The sequence below is a fragment of the Myodes glareolus genome, chromosome 19, assembly GCF_982192425.1.
Source record: "Myodes glareolus chromosome 19, mMyoGla1.1, whole genome shotgun sequence".
NCBI lineage: Eukaryota > Metazoa > Chordata > Mammalia > Rodentia > Cricetidae > Myodes > Myodes glareolus.
Genome location: NC_142044.1, coordinates 21,174,551 through 21,201,355, shown reverse-complemented (window position 1 = coordinate 21,201,355; position 26,805 = coordinate 21,174,551). Strand labels below are relative to the sequence as shown.

General features: G+C 49.0%; 1 protein-coding gene and 1 long non-coding RNA gene across 3 annotated transcripts; one reads left to right on the top strand and one right to left on the bottom strand.

Annotated features, from left to right (window-relative positions):
- Positions 1 to 242: 242 nt before the first annotated feature.
- Positions 243 to 26,805, bottom strand: Sack1a (scaffolding CK1 anchoring protein A). Of its 2 annotated transcripts, XM_048457336.3 has the most exons (4): positions 25,795 to 26,801; positions 17,014 to 17,181; positions 14,981 to 15,105; positions 243 to 1,621 (listed from the first exon to the last, which is right to left on the bottom strand). In XM_048457336.3, exons 1-4 carry the CDS (start codon positions 26,272 to 26,274, stop codon positions 1,084 to 1,086), a joined length of 1,311 nt encoding a protein of 436 aa, XP_048313293.2. In that variant the 5' UTR covers positions 26,275 to 26,801; the 3' UTR covers positions 243 to 1,083. The 2 variants fall into 2 exon arrangements, with proteins under 2 accessions (XP_048313293.2, XP_085535090.2); XM_085678964.2 differs by lacking the exon at positions 17,014 to 17,181 and having other exon boundaries at positions 25,795 to 26,805.
- Positions 800 to 15,462, top strand: LOC125415162 (uncharacterized). The gene is made up of 2 exons (XR_007236541.3): positions 800 to 924; positions 12,594 to 15,462. It is a non-coding gene; the product is annotated as an uncharacterized LOC125415162 (long non-coding RNA).

The window sequence follows — 26,805 nt, the reverse complement described above, 5'->3', positions numbered from 1 at the left end:
GAGGGGTCTATTCCTAGGGCTGCTAAGCCCTTGTCAGTAAAGCCCAGGGTTTTGCTGTGATGGGTTATGACTAGCAGGAGTGTGTGTGTGTGTGTGTGTGTGTGTGTGATCAAGGTCCCAGGTTCCTGCCTTCTTTTGGCTGGACTAGCCTGGGGCTTATCTTGTAAACGCATCTCCTCCCTCCCCTCAGCTACCCCAGTAGAGGTGTACATCGGTCACATTCTTTAGGAAGGAACTAATGGTGGCCTTGAGAGGGTTCCACATTTATTTCTCAGGGTATCAACAGAATAAGCAGAGACTCCAGAGCTAGAGGCAGGCGCTTGCCCTGGGCCAGCTGAACCTTTGAGAAGTTATCCAAGGCTGCCCGGGGCCCTGCTGAAGGCCATACGTAGCCATGACAACTCAAGTCCCTGCAGCCAGCCCAGGCTTCCAGGCCTTCCGGGCCAGGGTTCTCTTACGCAAGAATCAGAGTCTGTTAAAAAGCCTTCTGGAATCAGGTTGTTCCATTCCTGCTGGCTGTAGCTTCAGAGAGCCCCTCATAATCACAGACAGTTTCTGGGGTCTCATTACTAATCCATCAGGTCCGGGGAACTCCAGCTTTAAGACATTTAACAGGGAGGGGCATTTCCTACCAGAAACATCCAGAATGTTCTCATGCTTGTTCATCTTCCCTCTCTGGGTCTTTGGGGGAGTGGCCCCTTTGATCAAACATCTACCCATGTTTGCTTTATGTCGACATCAATATTCAAAGTCCAGGATGACCTCTAGAAGACAGGGGTTCTCAGTCACATTTTGTCATTGAGGGCTCTCGACTGCCTCCCTGGAATCTTCTAGAAGGGGCTGGTTATCTAGGCCTACTGAGGAAAACCAAGGAGCTGATACAGTTTGTCAAGTGGATGGTCTCAGACCTGGGAATATTTAGAGGTAGGTAATAATCCCCCTCTCCCCAACCAGTGCTTTTAGCTCATAGGGGATCAGGCTCAATCCTATTGGTTGCTAAGGCACAGCCTTTGCATCAGAAAATTTAGCAGTGCCTAATTCTCACCCCCCCCCACCAGGAAGTCGATGAGGGGAAAGGACCCTTCAAAAATGAGGCAAGGCCTGTAGAAGAGGCCCCCAGGGGTGAATAGCCCTGGGTACCAGGCCGAGCTGCTGCAGCTGCAACCGCGTGGGCCTATAGGCCATGAAGGTGCTGTAGGGAACAGGTGATCCTTCATAGGGCCTCATGGGGACCAATAAGGCCTGTGGGGCCATGGCTCTCCGGGGACCGTGATAGGGTTGAAGCCTTGGAGCCACAGGTGCGATGGGGGTCAGGGGGCTGGCCGGCCCTGAGGATATGGACAGACTGTGGTTGAGGGGATTGCTGCCGGCTGACAGGCTACTGAAGGGGTTAGAAGAGGTGCGGTCACTGGCAGAGCCGCTGCTTCCACTGAGGCGACCATTGGAGGCTCCCGGACCCTTGCTGGGCTGGAGCGGGGCCACTAGCCTCGGGGACTTCAGGCCCATCACAGGCTTGGAGGAGGCATAGAGGCGTCGGAACTCTTCATCAAACAGCTCCACTGCCTGGCCGGTGAACTTGGAGAGGATGCTCCTGTGCACGTGTCCACAGAGCCAAGAGAAACTGGAGGGGGAGGAGACAGAATCACGGCATCAGTGTTGGATTGGCGTGAGCCGGTCACCGTGGCCACTGCTCAAACAGGCACATTTCAACCGAGCAGAAGCTCTGAAAATTGGTTTTGTAAACCCTGCATAGCTTTGTCTTCCTTTTTGCAAATGGCAGCACTGAGACCCAGAGACCAGGACATGCTTGCAAAAGAGTCACTGAGGTGTCAGAATCAGTCTTTGGCTTCAAGGTTCCTAATGCCCCCAACACATCTACTCAATGAGCTATCCATACACACATACACACACACACACACACACACACACACACACACACACAGAGAGAGAGAGAGAGAGAGAGAGAGAGAGAGATCACTACCCCTCAAGGGTTAGAAAATGGCTGAATGAGAAATGCACATCAAAACAACTCTGTGATTCCATTTTACACCTATAAGAATGGCCAAGATCAAAAACACTGATGACAACTTATGCTGGAGAGGATGTGTGGTAAAGGGAACACTCCTCCATTGCTGGTGGGAGTGCAAGCTGGTACAGCCCTTTTGAATATTTGTATGGCAATTTCTCAGAAAATCAGGAAACAACCTTCCTCAAGACTCAGTAATACCACTTTTGGGTATATATCCAAAGGATGCTCAACTGTGCCACAAGGACACATGCTCAACTATGTTCATAACAGCATTGTTTATCATAGTCAGAACCTGGAAACAACCTAAATGCCCCTCGACTGAAGAATGGATAAGGAAAATGTGGTACATTTATACAATGGAGTACTACATAGCAGAAAAAAATAATGACATCCTGAAATTTGCAGGCAAATGGATAGAACTAGAAAACATTATTTCGAGTGAGGTAACCCAGACCCAGAAAGACAATTATCACATGTACTCATAAGTTGTTTTTAAACACAAAGCAAAGAAAACCAGCCTAGAAATCACAATCCCAGAGAACCTAGACAACAATGAGGACCCTAAGAGAGACATACATGGATCTAATCTACATGGGAAGTAGAAAAAGACAAGATCTCCTGAGTAAATTGGGAGCATGGGGCCATGGGAGAGGGTTAAGGGGAGGGCGAAGGAAAGGGGAGCAGAGAAAAATGTAGAGCTCAATAAAATTAATTAAAAAAAAAGAAAGAAAATGGCTGAGCATGATCTGAGTCCTCTCTACCTCCATTCTGCTCGGAGGGGTCACCTGGTGGAGCCAGTATTGGGGGCCTTCAGTGTTCCCATCTGTAAGATGAGGCACCTGCTTCCTACCAACAGACATCAGCTAGGAAAATAGCTCCCCAAACAGGCAAAAAGGGGCCCCGAATGTTGGGTGTACCTGATGTGTTCCCATGAGAACCTAACTGCCCCTCAGGCCCAGAGAGGTGGCACTGGCCTTTTATCTCAGCGACGATGAAGAGGGAGGGTGCAGTTCCAGGCTAGCTGGGCTATACAACAAGACCCCACCAAACAAAAACAAACAACGAATGCTCTTGAATGAAGACTTAGCCCATTTTGCTCCGGAACAGTGCACAGTGGAAGGCAGGGTGAGCCCACAGGAACCTGAGAAACTACAGCTGCAGTTTATGAAAGAAATTCACCCGGACATCCAGGGACGGCCACCTTTGCAGACAGGTCTTGGCTCCCGCTTTAGGGGTTTGAAGTGGAAGCAAAATACTCGAAGTACTCATGCCTTATTTTTATGATTCTCTTATTTTAGCAAATGCTTTTCGACCTTGGATGGAAAACCTTTTCGATTTCCTAAGAAGCTGAGGGCAGGAGAGATGGCCTGTCAAGAGAAGGCTACTTTCTCAAAGGGGCCATCCCTAGGGTAGGGAACAGTGCAGGGGGATAGTCAGAAAAAGCCAGAGTCCCCAAGGTGTGGCAGTGCCAGAGCTGAGGAGAGAGAGGCTTCCAAGGAAGGGCCTCTGCTCCCAGCCTTCTGCTTGCCTGCCTTGCTGCCCAGCCTTGGCCCCAGACCCCAGCTGCGTTTCCCTGTACCGTGAACAGGCTCACACAAGCCAGGATAATCTTTGGAACAATCGGGATGCTTTGCTTAAACCTCTCCTCCCACCCAGAAGCACCCACAGCTGGAGATGTCAGCCTCTGAGGGTGAGCGCAGGGGAGGAGGTGAACAACCAGGCTTGGCTTAGACTGAGAAACCAATCTTGCAGTGCTGTTTGGAATCAGACAAGATCGAGACACATAGGTGTGTACCTCATTCCACAAAACAAGCCCAATGACGCCCTAGGAACTTCTCAGGCCAGCGGCTCTCAACCTTCCTAACGCAGCGACCCTTTTAATACAGTTCCTCATGCTGTGGTGACACTACCCCCCCCCCCCATAAAATTATTTTCATTGCTACTTTGTAACTATAATTTTCTACTGTTATGAATCATAATGTAAATATCTGATATATAGGATGCCTGATATGTGACCCCTGTAAAAGGATCGTTCAGCTCCCATAAGGGTAGCAACTCAGAGGCTGTTTTAGGCCCATCTTGCCCCTCCATCCCCCGTGTGTCCCTGCACACTCTGCTCCCTGTTCACTGGGCTCCTACACTTCTCTGACTAAGCCCAGGGGAAGGAATGACCTCTTCTGTCTGCTGAGTCTCGGCCCTGAAGGCAAAGCTTCCTAATCTTTGTCCGGTAGTCCACTCTCCTTCCTGGCCTATTAAGGGCCCATTTAATTCACGCATCTATTTCTTCTCCTGTTTTACACGATGTTATCAGCACTGTGGAAGCGAACACTCACTGCCTTTACAATCTTGTTTATTTATTATTATTGTGCATGTGTGTATGATACATATACGAGTGCAGGCGGGGACCTGCTACAGCACACATGTGATGGTCACAGGACAACTTTCAGGAGCTGGTTCTCTCTTTCCACTGGTTGGTTTTTGGGGACAGAACTCAGGTCATTAGGCCACTGAGCCGTCTCACCAGCCTAGGCTCTGACTCATAACCCACACTCAGTGGCATGGCCCTCCCAGCAGCCTCGGCATAGGGTCCTGAGCTAGGAAAAGGTCAGTGGAATGTGTCCTGTGTACAGCATCCGTGTTAATTTCTGTTTCATCGCTGTGACCAAAACGGTTAGAAACAGCTCCGGGGACAAAGCTTTGGTTTTGCTCACGGTGCCAAGGATGTTAGTGTGTCACAGGGAAGGCACCGCTGTGTTCACGGAGGCTGGAACTTGTGGCGGATGCTCATATGATGGTGGACTAGGAGGCAGAGAAAGCCAGCCAGAGCTGGGGCCAGGGCCAGGCCAGAACCTTCAAAGGCGAACCTCAGTTAGACCAGTTCTACCACCTAGGCCCCACCCCCTACGGCTTCCATAACCCTCCCAAACAGCACCAATACCTTAGGGAATCAGTGTCCAAAACAGCAGCCTGTTGTGTGTGTGGGGGGCATTTTGGATTCAAACCATACCACCAAACCCTGCTTTCTTAGTCCATAGTTAGAATAATGTTATATACATCTATTTATTCTTTTTTTTTTAATTTTTTAAAAAATATTTATTTATTTATTATGTATACAATATTCTGTCTGTGTGTATGCCTGCAGGCCAGAAGAGGGCACCAGACCCCATTACAGATGGTTGTGAGCCACCATGTGGTTGCTGGGAATTGAACTCAGGACCTTTGGAAGAGCAGGCAATGCTCTTAACCTCTGAGCCATCTCTCCAGCCCCCACATCTATTTATTCTTAAAAGTAAATATTTAGTTGTTTTTAAACATATATGCAATCTTCTAGGATTTTTCTTTTAGTATTACATTGCTAGGATGTGTCCACACTGTTGTGTCTTGCTGTGCCTTTTTGACTGTTGCATACTGCCCCGTTGGCTGGTTCACCGATTAGGTAGGCACTGGGTTGCCCCGTCATCCACAGTACTATCTCAGCCTTCACATGTGTGTCTCCCACGTACACGGGAACAAGTTTCTCTTGCTATATACCCAGGAGAACGGCTGTTGGGCAATAAGTGGCCAAAGTTCATCTTGAGGAGAAAATCCCAGACACTGTACAAAGCCATTCTCTAAATCAAAAGTAGTTCACGGTTTTTAGTGTTTGTTAAAACCTTACCTGGTTTCACGGGCCTTTCATCTCAGCTCCTTCGGAGGCCGAGGAAGGAAGGAAGACCGTTCAAGGCTAGACTGAGCAGTTAATTTTGATCTTGTATGAAAATAAAAAGTAAAGCCGGGCGGTGGTGGCGCACGCCTTTAATTCCAGCACTCGAGAGGCAAAGGCAGGTGAATCTCTGTAAATTTGAGGCCAGTCTGGTCTACAAGAGCTAATTCCAGGACAGGCTCCAAAGCTACAGAGAAACCCTGTCTCAAAAAACCAAAAACATAAAAAAAATAAATAAAAGGTAAAAAGAACGCTGCAGATATAGCTCAGCGGTAGAGTGTTTGGTTAGCGCGCGCACGACACCCTGGGTTCAGTCCGAGTGTCCCAAACCGAAGCAACCTTACCTGGATTCTCATCTGACCCTGCTCACTCCATCAAGCCCACAGCTCCAACCAATGCAGAGCAGTTAAGCCTGGTTCCCAGAAACTCCCGGGGACCTCCACATTCGCCCTGCTTCTCACCCCGCCCTCTGCTCTACAGCCCAAACAGGTTCAGAGTAAACAGCCTGACTCTGCCCTTCCCCAGACTGGCACTAGGAAAGAGCTCTTAGCGTTAGGTCCAGTGGACGTATGTCCAGTGTTGCCTTGGGAAACCTGGCCATGCTCTCTGGTACTTTCTTCCGGCAAGCCCCAAGAAGGGATGAGGCGCAAGAAGGGGCCTTGCCTCCTGGAATAATGCTCTACAAGTCATTCAGTTAGTGTGCTCATAATAATCACAGCCTTTTTCTTACTCAGCAGAACCCATTAGAGAGGTCAGATCACTCCGTATGGGAGACCTAGGTGTGCTGGGCTGAGGAGACAAGCTCACTTTGCAAATGAACCCCACCTGGAGCTAAGGCCAGCACAGAACATGAGACACAGAACATGAGAATGCACGTGCCAGTTTGTTTTTGTTTTGAGGCAGGGTCTCACTCTGTAGCCCACGCTGCCCAGAACTCATAGCAATTCTCCTGCCTCAGCACTCTGGGTGCTGGGATTACAGCAATGCATGAGCCACTACATCTATCATCACAGTCATTTAAATAAAAAAGTGTGTGTGTGTGTGTGTGTGTGTGTGTGTGTGTGTGTGTGCTGACATGTATGTGTGTGCCTCTGCATACCACAGACAGCACTGTATGGAGGTCAGGGGCCAATTCTCAGAGTTCCAGAAACAGAACTGAGGTCATCAGGAGTATGTGAAACGTGTCTTTACCTGCTGAGTCATCATGGCTGCCCTAATACCAACGTCTTCAACAAACCTTTTTGTGCAGCCCCGTCAGGCAGTTAAGTATCCGCGCTTGTCATGTGCTTGATCTTCCCAACAACCTAATGGAGCCTTGTTCCGTTTTGCGTGGCTGAGGAAGCAGCCGAGAGGGGAGCGCACAGAGCAGGAACATGAGCCAGCAAGCGCAAGTGCTCCTTCCTCTGAGGGAAGGTGTGACACAGAAGATTAAGCCTACTTAGTTCAGAAGGAACACAGTGCCAGTTCGGGGATTAGAGGATGAAATGGTCCACATTTTGAGAAGCTGAAGATCAGAGGAGATTGTGTTTCCCTTGACACTAAAGGCGGTGGCCCAGCACGGCACAGGACGGCACAGGCCCAGTCTGATCTCCTTTAGTTAAGAGTCTCTCAGCCCCTTTAGCAACAGCATCTATTTTTGTTTGGTTTTATTTTTGATCTCGTCACGCACATTTCCTAGGACAATGCTCCTAGATCCTTTCTCGAGCTTGTGGTAGATGGAAGAGGCCCTGGAAAACCGGTGTTTAGAAGAGATGGCAGAAGAAACAGAAACAGGAAGACAGACATTCTGAGGGAGTAGCTTGTAAAATTATTTAACATCCTAACTACAGTCTAAAAATGATGCAAAAATGCCTACACATAGATGCAAAAACATTTTAAATAGGATATACCAAGAATAGCAACTTTATGTGTGACTTGGGCAGTGTGAGGGGGCACTGGCAACAGGTCCTGGATTTATCACTGGTGCCTGAACTGAATTTTTGGAACCCATTCCCTTTGAAGGGATATCTTACTTAGTCTAGATACAGGGGGAAGGCCTTGGTCCTGCCTTCATGTGATGTGACAGAATTTGTTGACTCTCTGTGGGAAGCCTTACCTTCTCTGAGAAATGGGTGGGGGTGGGGTAGCAGGAGTGGGAGGAGGGGAGGGAGGGGGAACTGGAATTGGTATGTTAAATAAAAAAGATTGTTTAGAAAAAATTTAAAATAAATAAAAAAGAATAGCAACTTCAGTAATATGAAGAGTAAAGAAACACAGCGTCTGGAGGAGGCTAGTTAATATTTTCAGCAAATATGGCCTTAGATTTAAGTTTAGCTGTCTTGAGCTCCTTTTGGTTGGGGTCTCAGGATAGTTGAAGAAATCGGTGGTAGGAAAATATTTTGGGTCAATAAGCTATGCTGCTTGGTGGGCACTTCTTTCCAGAGCGCCATCATACGCTAAATGCCCCTCTTTAGGTGTCTCCCGACATCCTTACACCCAGGGGTGTAGAGTAGCTGACTAGGCCCTTGTGTGCAGCAAGATATTGAAGCCCCTTGCATCCAGGACTGACACAGGCTCTCCTGATGAGATTCCTCGTGAGGCCACTCCGTCTGGGGTCAGAAATCCGACAGCAATGCCACAGCTCCAGTCAGCTAGAGTCACCAGGAGCGGGCAGAGAGCATCCTGTCTCCCAACAGGACCGCTTCGAAGGCACCAGAACTTTGCCTTTCTCAATCATCATAGCGAAAAGCATATCAGACCAACACATAAAATTACCTAAATTCAGCATGCCAAAAATGATCTCTAAAGAAGAAATGTAAAAAGAAAGGGTCTCCCAAGGGAACCCACAGAAACAACTAACCCGGACTCATAGGAGCTCAGAGACTCTGGACCAACAACTGGGGAGCCTGCGTGGGACAGACCTAGGCTCTCGACATGTGTGTGACAGTTATGCAGCTTGGTCTGCTTGTGGGACTCCTAATAGTGGGAACAGGGACTGTCCCTAATGCTTTGGCTGGCTTTCAGGAACCTATTCCTCATACTGGGCCACCTCCCTCAGTCTTAATACAAGGGGAGGGGCTTAGTCCTACCTCAACTTGATATGCTATGCTTTGTTGACACCTATGGGAGGCCTGCCCCTTTCTGAACAGAGGAGGAGTGGATGGGGAAGCAGAGCGGAGGCAGGGGGAGGGAATGGGAGGAGAAGAGGGAGGGGAAACTGTGGTTGGGATGTAAAATAAATGAAAAAAATTAATTAATAAAATAAGAAAGTATCCTTAGGTTATTAAGTGACTCTCAGGAATGTGAAGGGTAGGCCAAGTTTTTGTCAGTGGCTATCTGTTAATCAACCCAGAACTCACTGTCTGCTCAGATCCGGCCCCAGCCAGGTACAAAGCTTATAGACTCAAAATGGAAAATAGCTCAAATGAATACCCTACAATCCAAGGGAGATTGTCCACACTGCTACTTAAGGCCCAGATGCGGAATCTTTATTCCACAACAACAGATAGATCACACGTAGAACCAAGTGCTGCAAAGGTCTAGGCGTGCAATCTTTACTGCACAGTTTTCAAATGAAACAGAAGAGGCCCCTACGCGGTAAACATTCCAAGTGTCCCTGGGTCCTCTTGAACCTCTTCACAAATGAGTGCCGACTGCACAGAGAAAGGACAGACCGTGAGAGTTTACAAACTACAAAACCAAAGAGTTTTTCCAAATGAAGAGCAAGTCAGAAAAAGAAGAGCCTTTTCCTTAACCAGTTTATCCACGAGACGCACTTATACACAACCAGCACTGCACTGGGAAGGGGACATTCCAGGATCCCAGCAGCCGCTGGAAATCCCGAGGACTCCAACTGCAGGGTTGACGGGCCAGCGAGGAATACACACTCCTGACCGGTTCTCCCAAACCGGCTAGCAGAGTCTGGAATCTGAGGTCTGTGCCTTGCAGTCATAGCGAAAGAAAACCAGCAGACAGGAATTAGCAAAGGGAGGTGAATTTACTTACAGTTCTAGTCAGAACTGGGGCGAGAAAAAATTCTTAGTTTCTTCTCACTTCTTTTGCTAGTCGTGGTGACATTTTATAGAAAAGATGAAACAAAATCCGAGAAGTATGTAGATTGTTAGGTCCAAAGAGGGCCCCCCGAACAGTGATACTGGTGACAGCGGCAACCCCTGAAGGTCTGAGTTCAGCTTAGGCTGTACTCTGTCTGGGCAAACAGAGGACTGCTAGCAGATCAACAAAACCTAAACTCAGCATTCCCCAGAAACCGTGGGAAGCTGGTGTCTGTTGGGAAAAGTCATTACTTCCCTTGTCTGTGCCCTGCCGACAATGATCTCCAGCAATGAACTCAAGCAAGCCTGCAATAGATCCAAGTCTCCATGCCACCTCCCAGGAGATGCTGGACTGTACCCAACTCCCCTAACACCTGCGAACACACACACACACACACACACACACACACACACACACACACATGCAAGGAGAGACAGTCTTGGCAGTTTGACCCAATAAACCCTTCTTTCTATCCACAGAGTGGTATAGTTCAGGGGTTTCCCCTGTGCCCTTGCTTACACAGATGACTCAATAGTGAGATAAATAATCAAAACTTCCTGGGAGGTGAGACCCTTCTCTGGTACCACAGCTTCATCCTGCCTCTCCCCCAGCGAGGGAACCCTGGTGGGACACAATGCTTTGGAGGCCATCTTCTTCATCATCCCTGCAATAACTGGTCATGCGGAAGGAGAGCTGCTGATGGGTTCTAGAAGGCACATTTTATTGGTGTGCTCTATTTCTATATCAGGTTAGAGTAACTGTCAGCTCTTCAGCCATTAGCTAAATCACCTCTGCTTCCACGGACACAGAGCCCCGGCTGGAAAAGGAAAGGACCTGGGTGAGATTTCCAGACCTTCTGCAGTTAGATGCTGGGGACAGGGACATCCCTGTAGAGGGCGAATGGTTGAGCAAGCTGTGATCCATCCACACGGTGGAACACTGCTCAGCTCTAAGAGGGGTGACACACCGAGGCACGTCACAGCTGGTAGAATCCCCCAAACACTGTATTAAATAAAATCCAGTCACAAAATACCACATAGTGCCTGGCTCATCTATAAAATGCCTAGAGAAGTAAATTCATGCAAAGCACAGCCTGGTGGCCTCTAGGGGTGGGGAGGAAGGAAAATGAGAGTGACTTCTTAAGGGGTACGGAGTTTTGTTGGGGGGGTGATGAAAAAATTTCATAACTAAATGGTGATGATTGTGCAGGGTTGTGACTCTAATAACTGCCACTGAATTCAACATTTTGAAATGATTAATTTCATGTTACGTGAATTTTAATGTAATAATAATAATAGTTGGAATAAAGAACCCAACTACAGATGCCTTCCTTACTTTAGGCATATTTTTCTAACAGGGGCAACTGTCCTATTTTGACAAAACAGAAAGTTTGAACATAATGGTGCTATAGTTTGGATATGTCTGCCAAAGACGCATGCATTAAGGCCTGTTCCCCAGACTGATAGTTCACCTCCCTAGGTAAACAAACTACAGGAGGTGGGGCTTAAGTAGAGAACCTTAGATAACTGGGAGCTATGCCCTTAAAAGGCATCGTGGGCAAGCTGGAGAAATGGCACTGGACGCTTTCCCAGAGGACCACATGATGGCTCACAGCCATCTTTAACTCCAGTTCAGGGGATCTGATGCCCTTCTGGCCTCTCCAGGCACCGGGCACCATGTGGTACACAGACATGCACAGAAGCAAAAGGACCTTCTACACGAATAAAATAGTGATCAAAAACCCAGCGTGACTCTGCCTTTCCTCTGGTTCTCGCCTAGGTTTCTGACGTGAGCGTTGGCTTCCCCTCACACCCCAGTTATCCTGTACCACCTTCACCAGAGGCCAGGCTAACCTTCCCAAACTGCGAACCAAAGACAACTTTTCTTTGTATAAAGTTAGACCTGGAAAAAAAAAAAAACAAAAACCAAAACGAAACCAATTCCATGATTGTCTGATGAAAGCAAGCAAGCTGTATTTAGAGTTGGCCGGCCAGCTGCCTCTCCCAAAGCCAGGCTGGGTTTTGAAGTTCCTTTCAGGGGAAGGGTTAGGATTGATAGAGAACAGCTGCCTAGGATAATTGGCTGTTAGCACCTGGACAGAATAGTGCTGGGGGGTGGCGGGGGGGGATGCAGGACTCCAGGCTACCGCCTGTGGAGTAGCTAAGAGCAAGACCACATCACATGGAAGGGGCATCAGGAAGGTTTCTGGGTAGACACATTTTTGTTAGGTGAAAGGGCACTCATATCTCACAGGTGCAGGAGTTTTTAGCAAGGGGCGGCCATACGTCATGGAGTCACACATTGTTTGCAGGATACATTAGGTTTAGGAAGCAGAAACTTATTCTTGTAAGAGACGTAGCCTTAATAACAGCGTCTAACAGTGTGGCCCCTTAACAACACAGCGCGGCTCCTGATTGGTTTCACAGTAGCCTCTGATAGTTCGCTGTAAGAACGCTGGCTAATACAAAGGATCTGGGAAAAGGGAGGTTTGTGTTAGAACTCGGTGTTGATGTCTCTCCCAAATTCACAAGTTAAAAACTCCAACCCTTAATGAGACTGGAGTGGAGGAGCGGGGTGTCAGACAGTGATTGGTTCTCCAGGGTGGAGCACTCATGAGATTAAATGCCTGTCATGGTTTGAATCTGAAATGCCTTCCAGGGGCTCTTCTGTTGGAATTCTGGTCCCCCAGATGGTGGCATTATTTTGGGAGGTTGTGGAACCTTTAGAAATTGGGGCCAAGAAAGAAAGGCAGTTGCTGGGGGGAGGAGTCAGCCATTAAGGGATTACATCCCTGCCCTGCTTTTAACATGAGCATCTATCTCCTTCCAGACCCCATGGAGGCTAATGTTAGCTTGACAGGACGGTGAATCCCACAAGAGACAAGACCGTGGTCAAGCCTGGGAGGCGTTAACTGAACGAGGTTAATGGAGGTGGGACGGTCCACCTTAACTATGGTGGTGCCGTTATGTTCCTGGGCTACAGAAAAAGGAGAAGGCCAGCTGTCAGCATTCATAACTCTCTGCTTCTGGGCTCTGCATGCACTGTGACCAGATGCCTCAAGCCCCTGCAGCTCTATCTTCCCTTGACTATGAGCCAGAACAAACCTCCTCTCACTTAAGCGTCTTCGTGTTGGGTCCCAGCAGCAAGAGAGTTGATGAACCTACCCACCAGATGTTACACATACAGACAAGGAAAGTAACCAATGGCGGGCGTGTCCCTACAGCAATGACTACAAACGGCTTGCTCAGTAATCAATAGAGGCGTGCCCTTACCAAAGCAAAACAAACAAAGAAGAAAACAAACACAAACTACAGGGAGTTTGCTCAGGAACCAACAGAGGTGTGTCCCTACAAAAATGACTACAGGGAGCTTACTCAGTAACCAATAGAGGCGAGCCTTTACAAAAAAGACTCCAGAGAACTCCCTCATCCCTTTTGCTGATGTGTATGTGTGGAGGGTGGGGGTGGTGTGAACAATTTTTCTTAGTAAAAATGCTATGGGCATTTCCTAGTATGTATTACAAAAGCACATTTATGCTTCGCTGTGTAGGAAGGAACCTACCTGCAGCTTAGCAGCTACACCCTGCTAATATGTTGTTCCTGAGTTAACTTTCAATCTAAGTACTAAACACCAGGCCCAAGCGGAATAAAAGTCTTAGTGGCCTTGATATCTGGGAGCCTTCCCTCCTACTCCATAGAGAGATCCGGGTGAGAAGAGGCAGAATCTCAGAGACAAGGTGGACCACTTGTCCAGAGGGCAGACCCTCTGTCAGACGGGCAAGACTAACTGTGAGTGACGGACTTTGCTCCCCTTTGCTCTACAATCTGCTGGCTGAAGATGAGATGGAACACAGATCTTCAGGGTGGTACTCCAAGGTCTTCTCAGTAAAAAAATCAGTTTCTGATCTTTTGGGGTTTTGCCTAGATGACAGGTATCAAGGACTGCTTATAAAAAGACAATGTCTGAGAGCCAGGAAATAGGCCTTTGTTGGGCACTAGGTTGGCTACTAGTTTTACCCTGGGCTTCCCAGCCTTCAGGACTAATTTATAGTATTCATATGCTACCCAGCCTATGGCATTTTTGTTATAACTACACAAGTAGATTGAGATGCTATGCAAATATTAGTGACATCAATACCATAAAAAGTATAATCTGAGCCTGGCAGTGGTGGCGCACGCCTTTAATCCCAGCACTCAGGAGGCAGAAGCAGGCAGATCTCTGTGAGTTCGAGTCCAGCCTGGTCTATAAAACCTAGCTCCAAGACAGGCGCCAAAGCTACAGAGAAACTCTGTCTCGAAAACAAACAAACAAACAAACAACCAAACAAAAACACTATGCTGAGTGAAAGAAACCTGTCACAGGAGGCCTCATGTATATATATAATTTTTCATACAAAAAGTCTAGGTGAGACCAAGTCACTGAAACAGGAAGTAGATCTGTGGTTGCCTAGGGAACCAACAGTGCTGAAGGAACAAGGCGGCGACTGCCAATAGAAAGGGCATCTTGTGACCGTAATTGACTGTGGTGACGATGGCTAAGCAACACTGTAAACAAGCTAAGGAGAACCACACAGCACATTCAAGGAGGTGAACTGTGTGTGAATCAATAAATCTCAATACATTGCTTACACTGAAATCATAAAAGGTTAGAGGACAGGGAGATGGTTCAGTTCGTGAAGAGCCTACTGTGTAAGCAATGCGGGCCTCATTTAGGGTCCCTAGCGCCCATGTGGAAAAGCCAAGTGTGGTCCCATGTGTCAGTAAACCAACCAAGGGAAGATAAAGTCAGGAAGCTTCCTGGAACTTCCTGGTGGGCCAATGTAACCATGGTGAGAGACCCTGTCTCAGAAGATCAGGGGGAGAGCCAGGAAGAAGACAAAGCAATCTCTGGCCTCTATAAATAGCCCCCCCCTCCGTGATACACATGCGCATGCACTCACATATACAACGTAAAAAAAATAAAAGCAAAACGGATCATGTCACACAACAAATCCACGACTTTATAACAATTCCTAAGAGACTCGCGAGGTAAAAAGAGAATTCTGTGTCTGGTTTCAGGACCAGGGAGGAGCCCCATTTCTCGCTTCTCACTCCATTTATTTGATGAACTCCAGGACAGGGAGAAGATATATACCCTGGGAGCAGTTGGGGTCCAGTTGGCACCACTCAGCCCCTCTCTGCCAGTAAGCCGTGATAGCGGCTGAAACCAGCACTCACCTGTATGATCCGGATAAGACAAATCTCCAGTCTGAGATGATGAATTTCTCTTGGATTTGGCCGGCAAATTTCCTGCCTGACTTGGCACAATACACCTCCCCTTCCACACTCCGGATAGAAATGTTCTGTTGGAGGCAAAGCAGAGGTGACATTTATTATCTGTGTGTTTATTGATAAACATCTGGGCTATGATGGAACATGCCCCCCCCATTCTATGTTGAAACCTAATCTCCAATGCAGTGATTCCACGGCCTTTGGGACGTAATTGGCTCCTAAAGGTGGAGCCTCGTAAAGGGATTAGTGCCCCGTGTAACAGATTGGAGAGTTCCCCATTCTGTACGCCATATGAAGAAGACACGGCAAGACAGGCATTTACAAACAAGGCGGAGAGCCTCACCAAACACTGAATTTGTAGACATCTTGATCTTAGATTTCTCTGCCTCCAGAACGGTGAGAAATAAATCTCAGTTGTTTCTCGGCCACCCAGTCTACGACAGTCTGCTATAGCAACCCAAACACGCCGAGACAATTTGCATAGGAAATTGGAAGGATGTTCACCAAGATTTTATCTAAGCTTGGAGAGATTTTGTATTATTTACATTTTTTGTTGGCCTAGTTTTCTAAGTCCCCCCCCCCGCCTTTGCTCTGGCAATAGATGGTAACTGGGGGGGAAACGGTAGAATTCCAACAAGAAATAAGAAAGCAAATAAAAGAAAGATGAGGTTTGATGACCAAGGAGCACTAGTGTAGGCCTTCATGGACCACAAAAGGTTTGAATTATCAAGGAGCAAGTCCATAGGTGGCTTTAGTGGCCTGAGTTCCTTACTAAGCTGGCCAGAGAGCTGGCCTAGTATAGCAAGAGGAAGCAGTATTGTGAAGGCCACCGTGGACCCTGGACCATTTGGGGAAAAGGTGTGTTCACGACCTCAATCTTAACTCTGTATCTTATCTTCCTGGCAGTATCTGGTGTCCATGCCTCAGCTGGACCCCATGGAAGACTTTATAAACATCAAAGCAGGGAGTGCGTGGGAATTTCCTTTAGGTTTATGGCCAAGGGTTGTGGAATACTGCCAGGACCCCACCAATGCCTGTCCATGGCCTCCAATCTCCAGGAAGAGCACTCCAGTGCCTCTAGAAGCTCCTCCCAGCATCTTAGCGGCAAGAGGACATAGGCACTGCTCTGCAGGTGCGGTCCATGATGGCAAGGCCTGCATGGACTCTCAGTCTATTATAATGACCTTTTGTTAAGGAGTAGAGGCGCAGGGAAGGTCAGGCAAACTCTGGTTGTAGACAGTGACATCAGGAGGAATCCCTGAACTAAGTTGCCTCCCAGGCAGTGTGTGTATGGTGGGGGCGGTATTTTGGAGGCTGATGTGTTTGAGTTGAGAGGGGGATATAAAAGGAACCCAGACGATCATCCTTTGGCTGTTCAGCCAGATCTATTCATGAAAGTTATGGCTGGGTTTTCTTTTGACTTCGATTCAATGCTCCCAAATTTGCATGACTAATTAAATTCTTATCTCTGTGTTTCTCCTGCCAGAAGAGGGAAGTATGTATGTGTGTACCTAGAGGAAGATCTAGTTAAACTAAGAGCATCAACTTTCTGTTGGGATCAGGGAGTTCAAGACACATCCTCCTGGTCCTTGGGGTTGCCCTGTGCTATGAGGCATATAAACTTTGTTTCTGAAGCTGAGAGGAAGAGAGAAAAATGTAGCCTCTTTCCTGGGTAGTCATGGTGCCCTGAAACATCTCAGGCCCTATACATCCATTCCTTCCAGGACAAAGGATTATAGATAGAAATGATGAACACCTCATCCAGGTCAGGGCCTAATAATAGCCTTCAGAAGTCTCCAGTCCTCTTTCTCAACCCCATACACCTTAGAAGAGAGTATAAGACCAAAGAGGACTGGTTGGTCTATGTAGAAATTTGAGCAAGAAGTAAGCCTTCTTGAGATATGGAGATGGGGCGTGAGCTGCCACCGTTCTATCTGATGGACACAGGGCATCCGTTAGAACTGTCACTGAGCCCCTACCTTGAGATGAGTATCAGAGATCTGGACTTTGTCACACATCTCCTGGAAGAGCCTCAGCCCTCCCTGGTCCAGCAGCACACAGACGAATACCCCTCGCTTGTTGGCTGCCTCTAGGATGTCACAGAAGATCTCCACGTCTGTGAAGACATCCATCAGGATGGCCAGGACCTGGGCCAGGGAGAGAGGACTCCGTTACCAGAGAGGTCAGGCCAGCACTATCAGGGTCTCAGGGAGCCGGAGTCGGGGAGTGGGGAGGGAATAGGGGAGGGTCTGACTGGCAGGATCAGAGGAAGGGGAAGGGCGAGCCTAAGTGGAGGTCCTGCCCCATCTTGGCCCCATCACACCGACCTAGGCACATGTCTCTGTGCTTATGCTGGAGCGAGAAGTGCTGAGGGGAAAAGCTGGGAGGGGAGGAGGGAGGTGAAAGAAAACCAAACCAGCAACTTAACAGGCTTAGAGGAGACAAAGAAGAACATCGAGTAGTCTCAACCATTTGGAGGTAGACGGCACATATGACCACTGCTTTTTAAATGTTCTTAATCTCTTTATGATTTCCTTTATTTCTGTTTCTCCTTCCTTCTCTCTCTCACTTGCTTGCTCGCTTGCTATGTGTGTACACAAGTGTGCCACTGTGTGTATGTAGACAACTTGTTAAGTTGATTCTCTCCATCTATTACGTGGTTCCCAATTCCTTGGCTCGGCAGCAACCCTCTTTACCTGCTGAGCGATCTCACTGTCCCCTAAGTGCTCCCCTTCCCCCAGAGTCCTCACTTCATACACAACACAATCCCATGTGGAAGAACCATACTTAAACTAGATCAGAGAGAGCTGCCCCAATGGGATGAAGGAATCTTGGTCTCCCAGAAGCCTCTGCATCGTCAGTCTCTTTAGAACTTTCCTGAAACGTCCCACAAAGGATATGATGGAAGGGTCCCTGCCTGCCAAATTCCCATTCCTCCTCCTTCTGTCAACAGCACCCCAATTAGACATGAAGGGATCACCTTCCCTCTCTACTCTCTACCAATGCAATTTGAACGGAGCTGCTGGTAATCACTGGTCATGGGCAGAACCTGAGACCAAGGCCGGAGCAATGAGAGGACCACATCCCTTCCTGATCAGAGGGGGGTCCAGAGATGGTCACGCCATCCACTGTTCTAATGAACGCTGGTCTTGGTCTTTTGTTGGAGCCCTTGAGGAAAGGAGGGATTTATTTATTTGTTTGCTCCCCTGCTTACTTGCTTTAATTCGGAGCTGGCACACTACAGACTCTGGTATTCAGTGTATGGCCTCCTGTGGGAAGCATGCATGAAAATGAAGCCAGCCGGGAGAAAGCAAGACCAGGTAGTGGGCATGGATCCTCGGTAGCACCCAAACACCTGCTTCCAGCCATACCTGAAGCCAAATCCGTCATCCTGTCTCAGCTCCTGAGGTTGGGATCACAGGGGTATACCTCTGTGCCAAGCTACCTCTGACCTTTCCACAAAGGATGACAACAGATCTTCTCCTTTGTTGGACTTCTTCCTAATACCTAAGTTGCGGTGTAGTGGCAATTCCATTATTAGGAAGCCATTTAAAAAGATAATCCTGATGATGGTGTTAAAACTGCAAGACACAGTGGCACCTGTGTGATCTGAATAAGGTCGCTGAATAATAAGTGGTCAACAAATGTGTTAGCAATAAACAAAGTGAAAAAAAGAAAAAGCAAAATAACCCCAATCCTCATCTTCCACGATGACTGTCTGGTGAACGTCACAGACAGATTAAGCCAAACTGGTAGTCATGACAGCAGGGTACGGAGAGCTTCTTCTTCAACATTAGGTGTTGCTGTTTGCCAGGGAATTGTCCCCCACAGGCTCATATGCCAGGTTGGGGTGAGCTTGGGGAAGTCGTAGAACGTTTCGGACTGGTTTCTATTAGGTATTTTGTCAGAGTGTTGAGCCAAGTAACTAACATAGTCATAACAATGTTGTTTCATTGTCTTACCCACAATACACATAAACATCGTATGGGTGTGTGTGTGTGTGTTCTTTATTTCATCTTGCTTTGAGTCCCACCATGCAGCCAAGGCAAGCACTGACTTGCAGTCTTTCCACATCAGCCTCCAAGGGCTGGGATTACAAGCCTGTGTCAGTGTGCCCTGTGACGATGGGTTTTCTGTTGTTTGTTTTGAAAGCATCCACAACTGGGAGGTAGCAGAGAAAGAGAATACGTCATCTCATTAGTGAGCCAAGGAGGTGACTGGGCCCTGTGTGGGGATGACTACTTAGCTGATGTGGGTATCTGTGCCAGAGAAGGGGCAATGGAGAACTTGCTCTTGAGCAATGAGGCTCAGAATCCATTAGAACTGTGGCTGGTGTCACACAGACAGAAGTCTGTAAACTAAACGTAGAAGAGCCCAAATGGCCAGGGTCTTCTTTCTCTGCCGTGAGATAAACACTGCCTTTCAAAGGCACAGACAGAAGAGAGCACACCCTTTTGAGGGTGGCAGAGATGTCCCTCTGAGACAGTGCTGGTGAGAAAGGGACAGAAGGGACTCATTTATAAAACAAAGCATCTTGATTTGTGCTGTGGACGCTTCCTAAAACGGGGCTGTACAACATCTGGGCTTATTTTATTTGCTTCCTGTTGGAATGGGCTTCCAGCAGGATTAATTTGAGGCCAGTAACTGGCTTGAATTACTATTTTTAAATTCCCTATATGGTGGCTGGGGTGGGGAGGTGTCACTGAAGATGGTGGAGTGGATTGAACTATGGTTCCTCCCCAACCCCCCAAAAAATGTATGGGTGTGTACACACAGACACACACACACACACACACACACACACACACAAATTGAGACCTTATTTGCTAAAAAGTCTTCACAGATGGAATGAAGTGAGAAATATCAAGGAGAGTTCTTCCTAGATTACTCAGGGGGCCCTAGATTCAATGCCAAGACGTAACAGAGAATGTGGGGTGACAAGACTGGGCGTTTTAGCTGCGGCAGGAAGGTCACAGGGCCTGGGACAGCCTGGGCTGCATAGGCCCTGTGCCCACATAAAAGACAGCAGAGGAGAGAAGCAAGCAGAAGAGGAAGAGGCTGTGTGAAGACAGAGGCCAAGATCTGAGCTGGGTAATCAGAGGCCTGGAGCCTCCGGAGACTGGGTGCAGTGAGCAAGGATCCTTCCCAGAGTCTGGAGAAAGCCTGGCCCAGCAGGTGCCACCCACCTTTTGGCTTCCAGAACTGTGAGAAAATAATTTCCCGTTGCTCTAAGCCACCAACTCTGCTGCAAGCTGTTCTGGTAGCCCTGGAAAGTAACAGAGGGTCCACACACGGAGAGGACCTGCTGGAAACTATCAGCGTTAGTCTGTCAGGTCCAAAGGAAACTCTAATTTCCCCAGACTCCAAAAGGCAGTCCAAATATCCAGAACTGAGCTTGAGCTGGGCTGTAGGAGGATTCCTGGCAGTCGGTTAAAAGCCAGCGTTCCTCGGGACTCTGTGAAGCCTGTTCCTACCTATCAAAAAGAGCCATTTCCCTTACCTCCAGCAACGGGGACACACAGCTCTCCAATTAACAATTACCTCTGGCACCAATCTCATATCAAGGTCCATGCTAGCCCCCAGGCTCCCCCCGCCTCTACTCGAGCACACGAGCACAGGTACTTGTTAGACATTTAAAAGGGCCTTCACCGGTCTCCCGGCCCTTCTCTCCCCCAAGCTACTCAACCTTCTTAGACTCAGCTTCTCTCACTGTGCAAAGCTCCTGCCCTTGCTAGTAGTCTCACTATGCTCGCTCTATTCTCCCTCCTCTCTCCATGGTCAGTCTGCTGGCATCGTTCAGTTTACTTCCTCCCTCTGCTCTGGATTCTTCTGGATGCATCTGGCTCTTCTCCTTCTTACGTCTACAATAAAGCCTTCCCATAGCACGGAGTGATCATGTCGTCAGTTTCTGTACAGCCTGAACAAGCCACCCAACCTTTCTGGACCTCAGTTCCTTACCCACAAAACACAGCTCAATCAAGAAAAGTAGCCACCATGCCAGGTGGGTCTAACAAGCCCAGTAATGAAGATAACAGCAAAAACAAAGAGAAAGATAGGTGTTTTAACATAAGGTTAAAGTATTGTTCTTATTCCAAATGTATAGTTGGCAAGGAGGTATAGGCAACGTTAGAAAAGCCTCATGCAAGGATGCTGCTTTAATCCAGGTTAGAGAAGAGGGTTAAAATTAATGCCTGCTCATCTATGGCATAAACCAAAAGAACTGGAACAAGTGGCTATGTTTTGGTTCTCAATGCCAGATGGATCATTATGGCTCCATGAGGTTAGCAGAAAAGAGAAGGAAGCCCCTTGTGCAGCCCATGCTAAAGGAGGAGGATGTGTTGCAAGCAAAGCCTTGCAAGTTGGCTCCAGAAACCTGCATCATTGAAGACATGGAAGGTATGTATACAAGTCACACGACGCAGTGCCTGCTCCAAACAGTGTGGACTCCAATTCTTGGCTCTGGGAGATTCTCAGGCTGGAAATACTTCACCCGTAGAAGGGCAGGGCTGGGAGGTGATGATGGTGAGGTCAGAGCTGGTTGCAGATAGGCACTGGGGACCCTCAGCACCGCTCTGCGCTCTGACTTTTCTAGGCTCTTTCAGTGAGCATGCCTTTAACAGATCACTAACAACAGCAAAGGTTCGCTGAGCATCTACTATTAGCCAAAGGTTTGTCTCATGTGACTTCCTCAACTTGACCAGTCCCCCAGCTTCCCAGGGAGGAGCCATGGGTGCAGGCAGCTTTTCACAACCACAGGGCTGGGATGTAATCAGAGCTACCCACACCTCATTCTGGAAACCTGTGTCCTCATCCTGGTCCATGCCCACCAGGACTCTGAATCTCCTTTTGTCCAGCTGTCTGTTTGTGCACATCAGTGATAGCCTGAGGGACGGAGGGGTAAGGAAGGAATAGTCTAGAATTAAAAGAAACATTCCAGTTCTGTTTTCCCGTCGGAAACACAACCCTATTTTATCTCTGCCTCAGTTTATCTGCTGGCCCTGAACTTACACAGAGTGTCTTCTTCCTGGCAGCGGTGGCTCACACCTTTAATCCCAGCACTCGGGAGGCAGAGGCAGGCGGATCTCTGTGAGTTCGAGGCCAGCCTGGTCTACAGGAGCTAGTTCCAGGACAGGCTCTAAAGCTACAGAGAAACCGTGTCTCAAAAAAAAAAAAACAAAACCAAAAAACAAAACAAAACAACAACAACAACAAAAAACCCAACCAACCAAACAAACAAAAACTATTTTTAAACAACAGGTTTCAGGAAATAACTATTTTCAAGCAGCATGATCTTGCTCTTCATATATTGTATGTTTGTGTGCATTGCTGGGGGCCAACGCGAGGACCTCACACGCGCTAAGCAAACCCCAGCGAGGACCTCACACGCGCTAAGCAGCCCCCAGCCCTGATGCTCCACATTTTTGCTGATCTATGAATGCCTCCAAAGCCCCGTAGCGTCTCCAATCCCCTGCCTCAGCCTGCTGCCCAGCCCTGTGAGTAGAAGCATGGAAAATAATCTTTCGGGGGTGGGATTAAGGTGTCGCTCCATTGATAGAGGGATTGCCTAGCGTGCACGAAGACCTGCGTTCGATTCCTAGCAGTGCATGAACTGGGTGTGGTGGTACCCGCCTGTCATCCTGGTGCTTGCAGGGTAGAAACAGGTCCATCAGAAACTACATGAGATTCTACAGCAGGGAAAAAAATAAATCCTATTTTTTTTCACACAGGTAAGTACTTAGAAAGGACAGAGCATTACAGAACTGCTGCAAAGTCCCCAGGGTCCCTCAGAGACTTGTGACCCAGCCTGGGAATTACTATTCTCACTCTTCGGCCCAACAAGGCACAACACAGTTTTGGGCCTTGCAGCCTTCATCCTTGTCTCTTCCCAACTCCTTGAGATCTCCCCACCTCCAGGACACACACACACCCTCTGACCCTCCTGACCTTTGCACCTAACTTCTCTCTGCCTGGAATTCTCCCTTCCTTCTCTCCTGGAAAACTGCTACTCAGCCTTTGACGCTCAGAGGCCACCTCTTCTCAGCACCCTGCCTTAGTCATTGTCTCCCAAACAGGCTGAGCCCCACCTGCCGCTTGACCCGTGGCATACTCCAGTCCTCTCCCACAGCGGGAGGCAGTTGACAGGGACTTCCCCAAGGCAAGGAGAGTTCAGCTTTGCTCTGCTGCACCACGCTGGGTAGAGTGAAGGAATCCGGCAGAAAGGGAAGGAAGGAGGGCGGGTCCTGATTCTTAGGATGGGGAATGCTCTAGAGTGGGATGTGCCTCAGCCTGTCTCCCTTTCCTCTCGGGGCTGCAGTTACAGGAGATGGCAGAACCCAAGCCCAGTTTTCTTCCCTGTTCTTAGTCTGTTTCTATGATAGCCTGTCCATCATCCATCCATCTCTGCCATCACCTCTGTGGGAACAGGTCACCCCTGAGCCTTCTCTCTCTCTCTCTCTCTCTCTCTCTCTCTCTCTGTGTGTGTGTGTGTGTGTGTGTGTATTTCTATGTGTGTGTGATCTATCCATGTCTGCCATCATCTCTGTGGGAACAGGCCACCTCTGAGCCACCTTCTTCTTCTTCTTCTTCTTCTTCTTCTTCTTCTTCTTCTTCTTCTTCTTCTTCTTCTTCTTCTTCCTCTTCCTCCTCCTCCTCCTTCCTCTCTCTCTCTCTTTCTCTCTCTTTCTCTCTCTCTCTCTTGTGTGTGATCTATCCATCTCTGCGGGAACAGGCTACCCCTGAGCTTTCGTGTGTGTGTGTGTGTTGGAATGTGTGCTCGTGTGCTCACAAGAGCTTTGCATGTGTGAAGGGTATCACAAAAGCAACCACAGGAAGGCAATAAGTTGACCAAAGCCTAGGAAGTCGTAGGCCAACAGGACATTTAGGAGAACCCAGCCAAAGAGGTCACAGTCACTCACTCCAGAGAATCCAGGCCTCTTGACCAATTAAGTGGACCTGAAAGTCCACACTTTGGGATGATTTTCAAGTTTCCTAAGATCCACAACGTGCAGTGTCATACAAAGAACATTAGTGGGGCTTGGGCCTCAGAAGGCAGAGATTCTGTCAGGCAGGAAGAAGGAAGGAAGGGTGTAGCGAGACTCAGACAGAGAGCTGTGTTTTCCAGTGAGCTGTGGTTTCTTTCCAGGGTGCTACACTGGCCCTGAAGCCGGTGCTGAGGCCAAGGATTCCCTGCACACAAGTCCCTCCCTTAGGAGAGCACCAGCAGTCACCAAGAGACCAGAGGCAGCACACTCAGCGACAGGCCAAAGGGATCTCAGTTCAGCATGGTGCTGAGCCCCAAGAGGTCAAAGCACTTGCCTGAGGTGTCACAGAGCAGCCCTAGGCTTCCCAGGTTCCCAACACCCACCTGTCAACTGCCGATGCCCCCATGTCATGAAATACAGTCTCCAAGTAGTTCTGCCACACAGTGGCTCCACCCACTGCCATTTAATTTTCCAGAACTCTGTTTCCCTCACAACCCTCCAGGCCCTCAGCCTTGGTGACTTTCCCCAGAACTTTAAGACTTCACAGTGTTGAGCCTGGGAGGGGATCCTGGCATGAGCCCAGGACCACAGCCACAAGTGAGCACAAATGTCAGTGTATGCTTTATGAGACAGAGACTAACACAGTGGGGGCAAGGGTAGCAAGGGAGAGAAGGGAGAGAGAGAGAGAGAGATAGAGCAGGCAGATCTCTCTGAGTTTGAGGCCAGCCTGGCCTACAGAACAAGTTCCAGGACAACCAAGGCTGCACTGAGAAACCTTGAAAAACAAAACAGAACAACAAGACAATATGATTGCTTCCTCCCCCACCAGTGATACTGGGGATCCATTAAACTCAGGACCTCGTATATGCTAAACAACCACTCTACCACAGAGCCACACCCCCCAACCCTGGATGACAGATTTTCTGCCCTGCAGTTTCAGGAAGGAGTAGGGCGGGCACCCACAACCCTGTGGAAAAGAAGAGATACCAGAAAGTGAGCCCCTCTACCCAATCCTCAGTCGGCAGGGGCGGCCACTGCAGGCGTGAGTGCCCAGGGGCACTGGGACCTCCTGCCCCATCTCCACTGATGCCTGGAGTCCTATCAACTGGGTCCTTGTTCTGAAGGAATTTTCTGAGTCTACCTCACTGTCTTATTAAAACAATGGCCCTCTGGCAAAAGGGAAAGTTTCTCTGACCCTCTTCACACACCTTTTCTTTTCTTTCTTTCTTTTTTTTCCCTTTAGCGCCGCCTGGTACAGGGGCCACAAGGCCACAGAGAAACCCTGTCTTGAAAAAACAAAGCAAAGCAAAACAAAACAAACAAAAACAAGGGCCACATGTCACTCGTGGGCAGCCAGGTCTAAACAGAGGTGGGGGGGGGTAGGACAAGGGTATACCCTCATGAAGTACCTCCACCCTTCATTTGGGAGCCCGGAGCTAAGAGTAGCATGAACCAAATGAAAAGCAAGGAGGGTGAGGCACCAGGTAGCGTGTACAGAGCTCTGAAGCCGGAGGCCAGAGACCGCAGAATCTGCAGCGGACTGGACTTAGGGTTGAGCGACAGGTGGTGAGACCAGAGCAGGCAAAGAAACTTACTCTTCCCACACAGGAGATTGTAGTGCCAGGGATGGGCTCAATGGCCTAGGATCTAGGCTGTAACAGGGATCAGGGGTCTGGGCTCCAGGGGCAAACCCGCGAGAACAGGACGCAGCCCCTCACCCTGTTCTACCAGCCCTGTTCCCCGCCCATGGCCAAGCAGACACCAGCTCGGCGTGGGTACCTGGCTGGCCCGGGAGATGCAGCGGCGGACCAAATCTCTGATGTTGTTGTGCTTGTCCGTTTGGAAGTACACGGTGGCGCTGGACTTTTCCCTCAGGTAGGGCTTCTCAGCCAAGGTCCAGTTGTGCAGCAGAGCCGGTTCGCTGCCTTCCGAAGCCACGGGGAAGTAGGTGCCGGACTGTACAGAGCAGGAGTCAGGTCCTTTGGAACCTGCCTCAGCCCCTCCTGCTGGATCTGGGCCACTGGGGGGCTCCTTGGCCTGGGCCTGGATGTACTGGGCCTCCGCCGAGGACAGGAAGTCTACCTCTCCTTCTTGGTTGAGAGTGTGCCAATAAGCCTCAGGACCCCCATCCAAGAGGGCGTCTGTGGCCAGCCGGGCACTCTCATTGTCGCTAAAGTCAGCTCTGGCTGGCCGGATCCACTGGTTCTTGACATCTTCCAGACGTTTCCGGATCTTGCCCACATGCCTTGACCGGCTCATGCTGCTGTGTCCCTCAGTCGCTGGGGGAGGCCAGCCCTGGAGCTCTTCAGGATGTAGGGAGAATGGCAGACAATACCAGGGAGGGACCGGGCTCTAGGTATTTCTAGGAAGCTCCGGGCTTCCTTCCCATACTGGCCTGCAGAATCCCTTCCTCACCTCTTGCCTATTTGGAGAACTGATTCCCTCTGCCCCAACAAGGCTTCTCCAGGATCCTCACCTGCAGCCCAGGGATTGGCTTATCTCGGAGGGTCACCGCCCTGCCCGCAGGCTAGGGGCTGGATCAGTCGCCGCCTTGGCACAATCAACCACGGGATATTTCCTCCGCTTCAGCCGCAGGCTGAGCAGGCTTTCCCACTTAGTTGCACAACTCTGAGAGCCTGGAGTCCCTCGGGCCTTTGTTACAGTGAGGAACTGCTCCTCCCTCACCCCGGACCCCCAACGCCACCAGCCCAAGGGATAGACAGGAGCCAGGATCACTGTGCTCTGGTTCCCTGTTGGCTTCTCGGCTCAAACTCTGATGGGTTCATATAA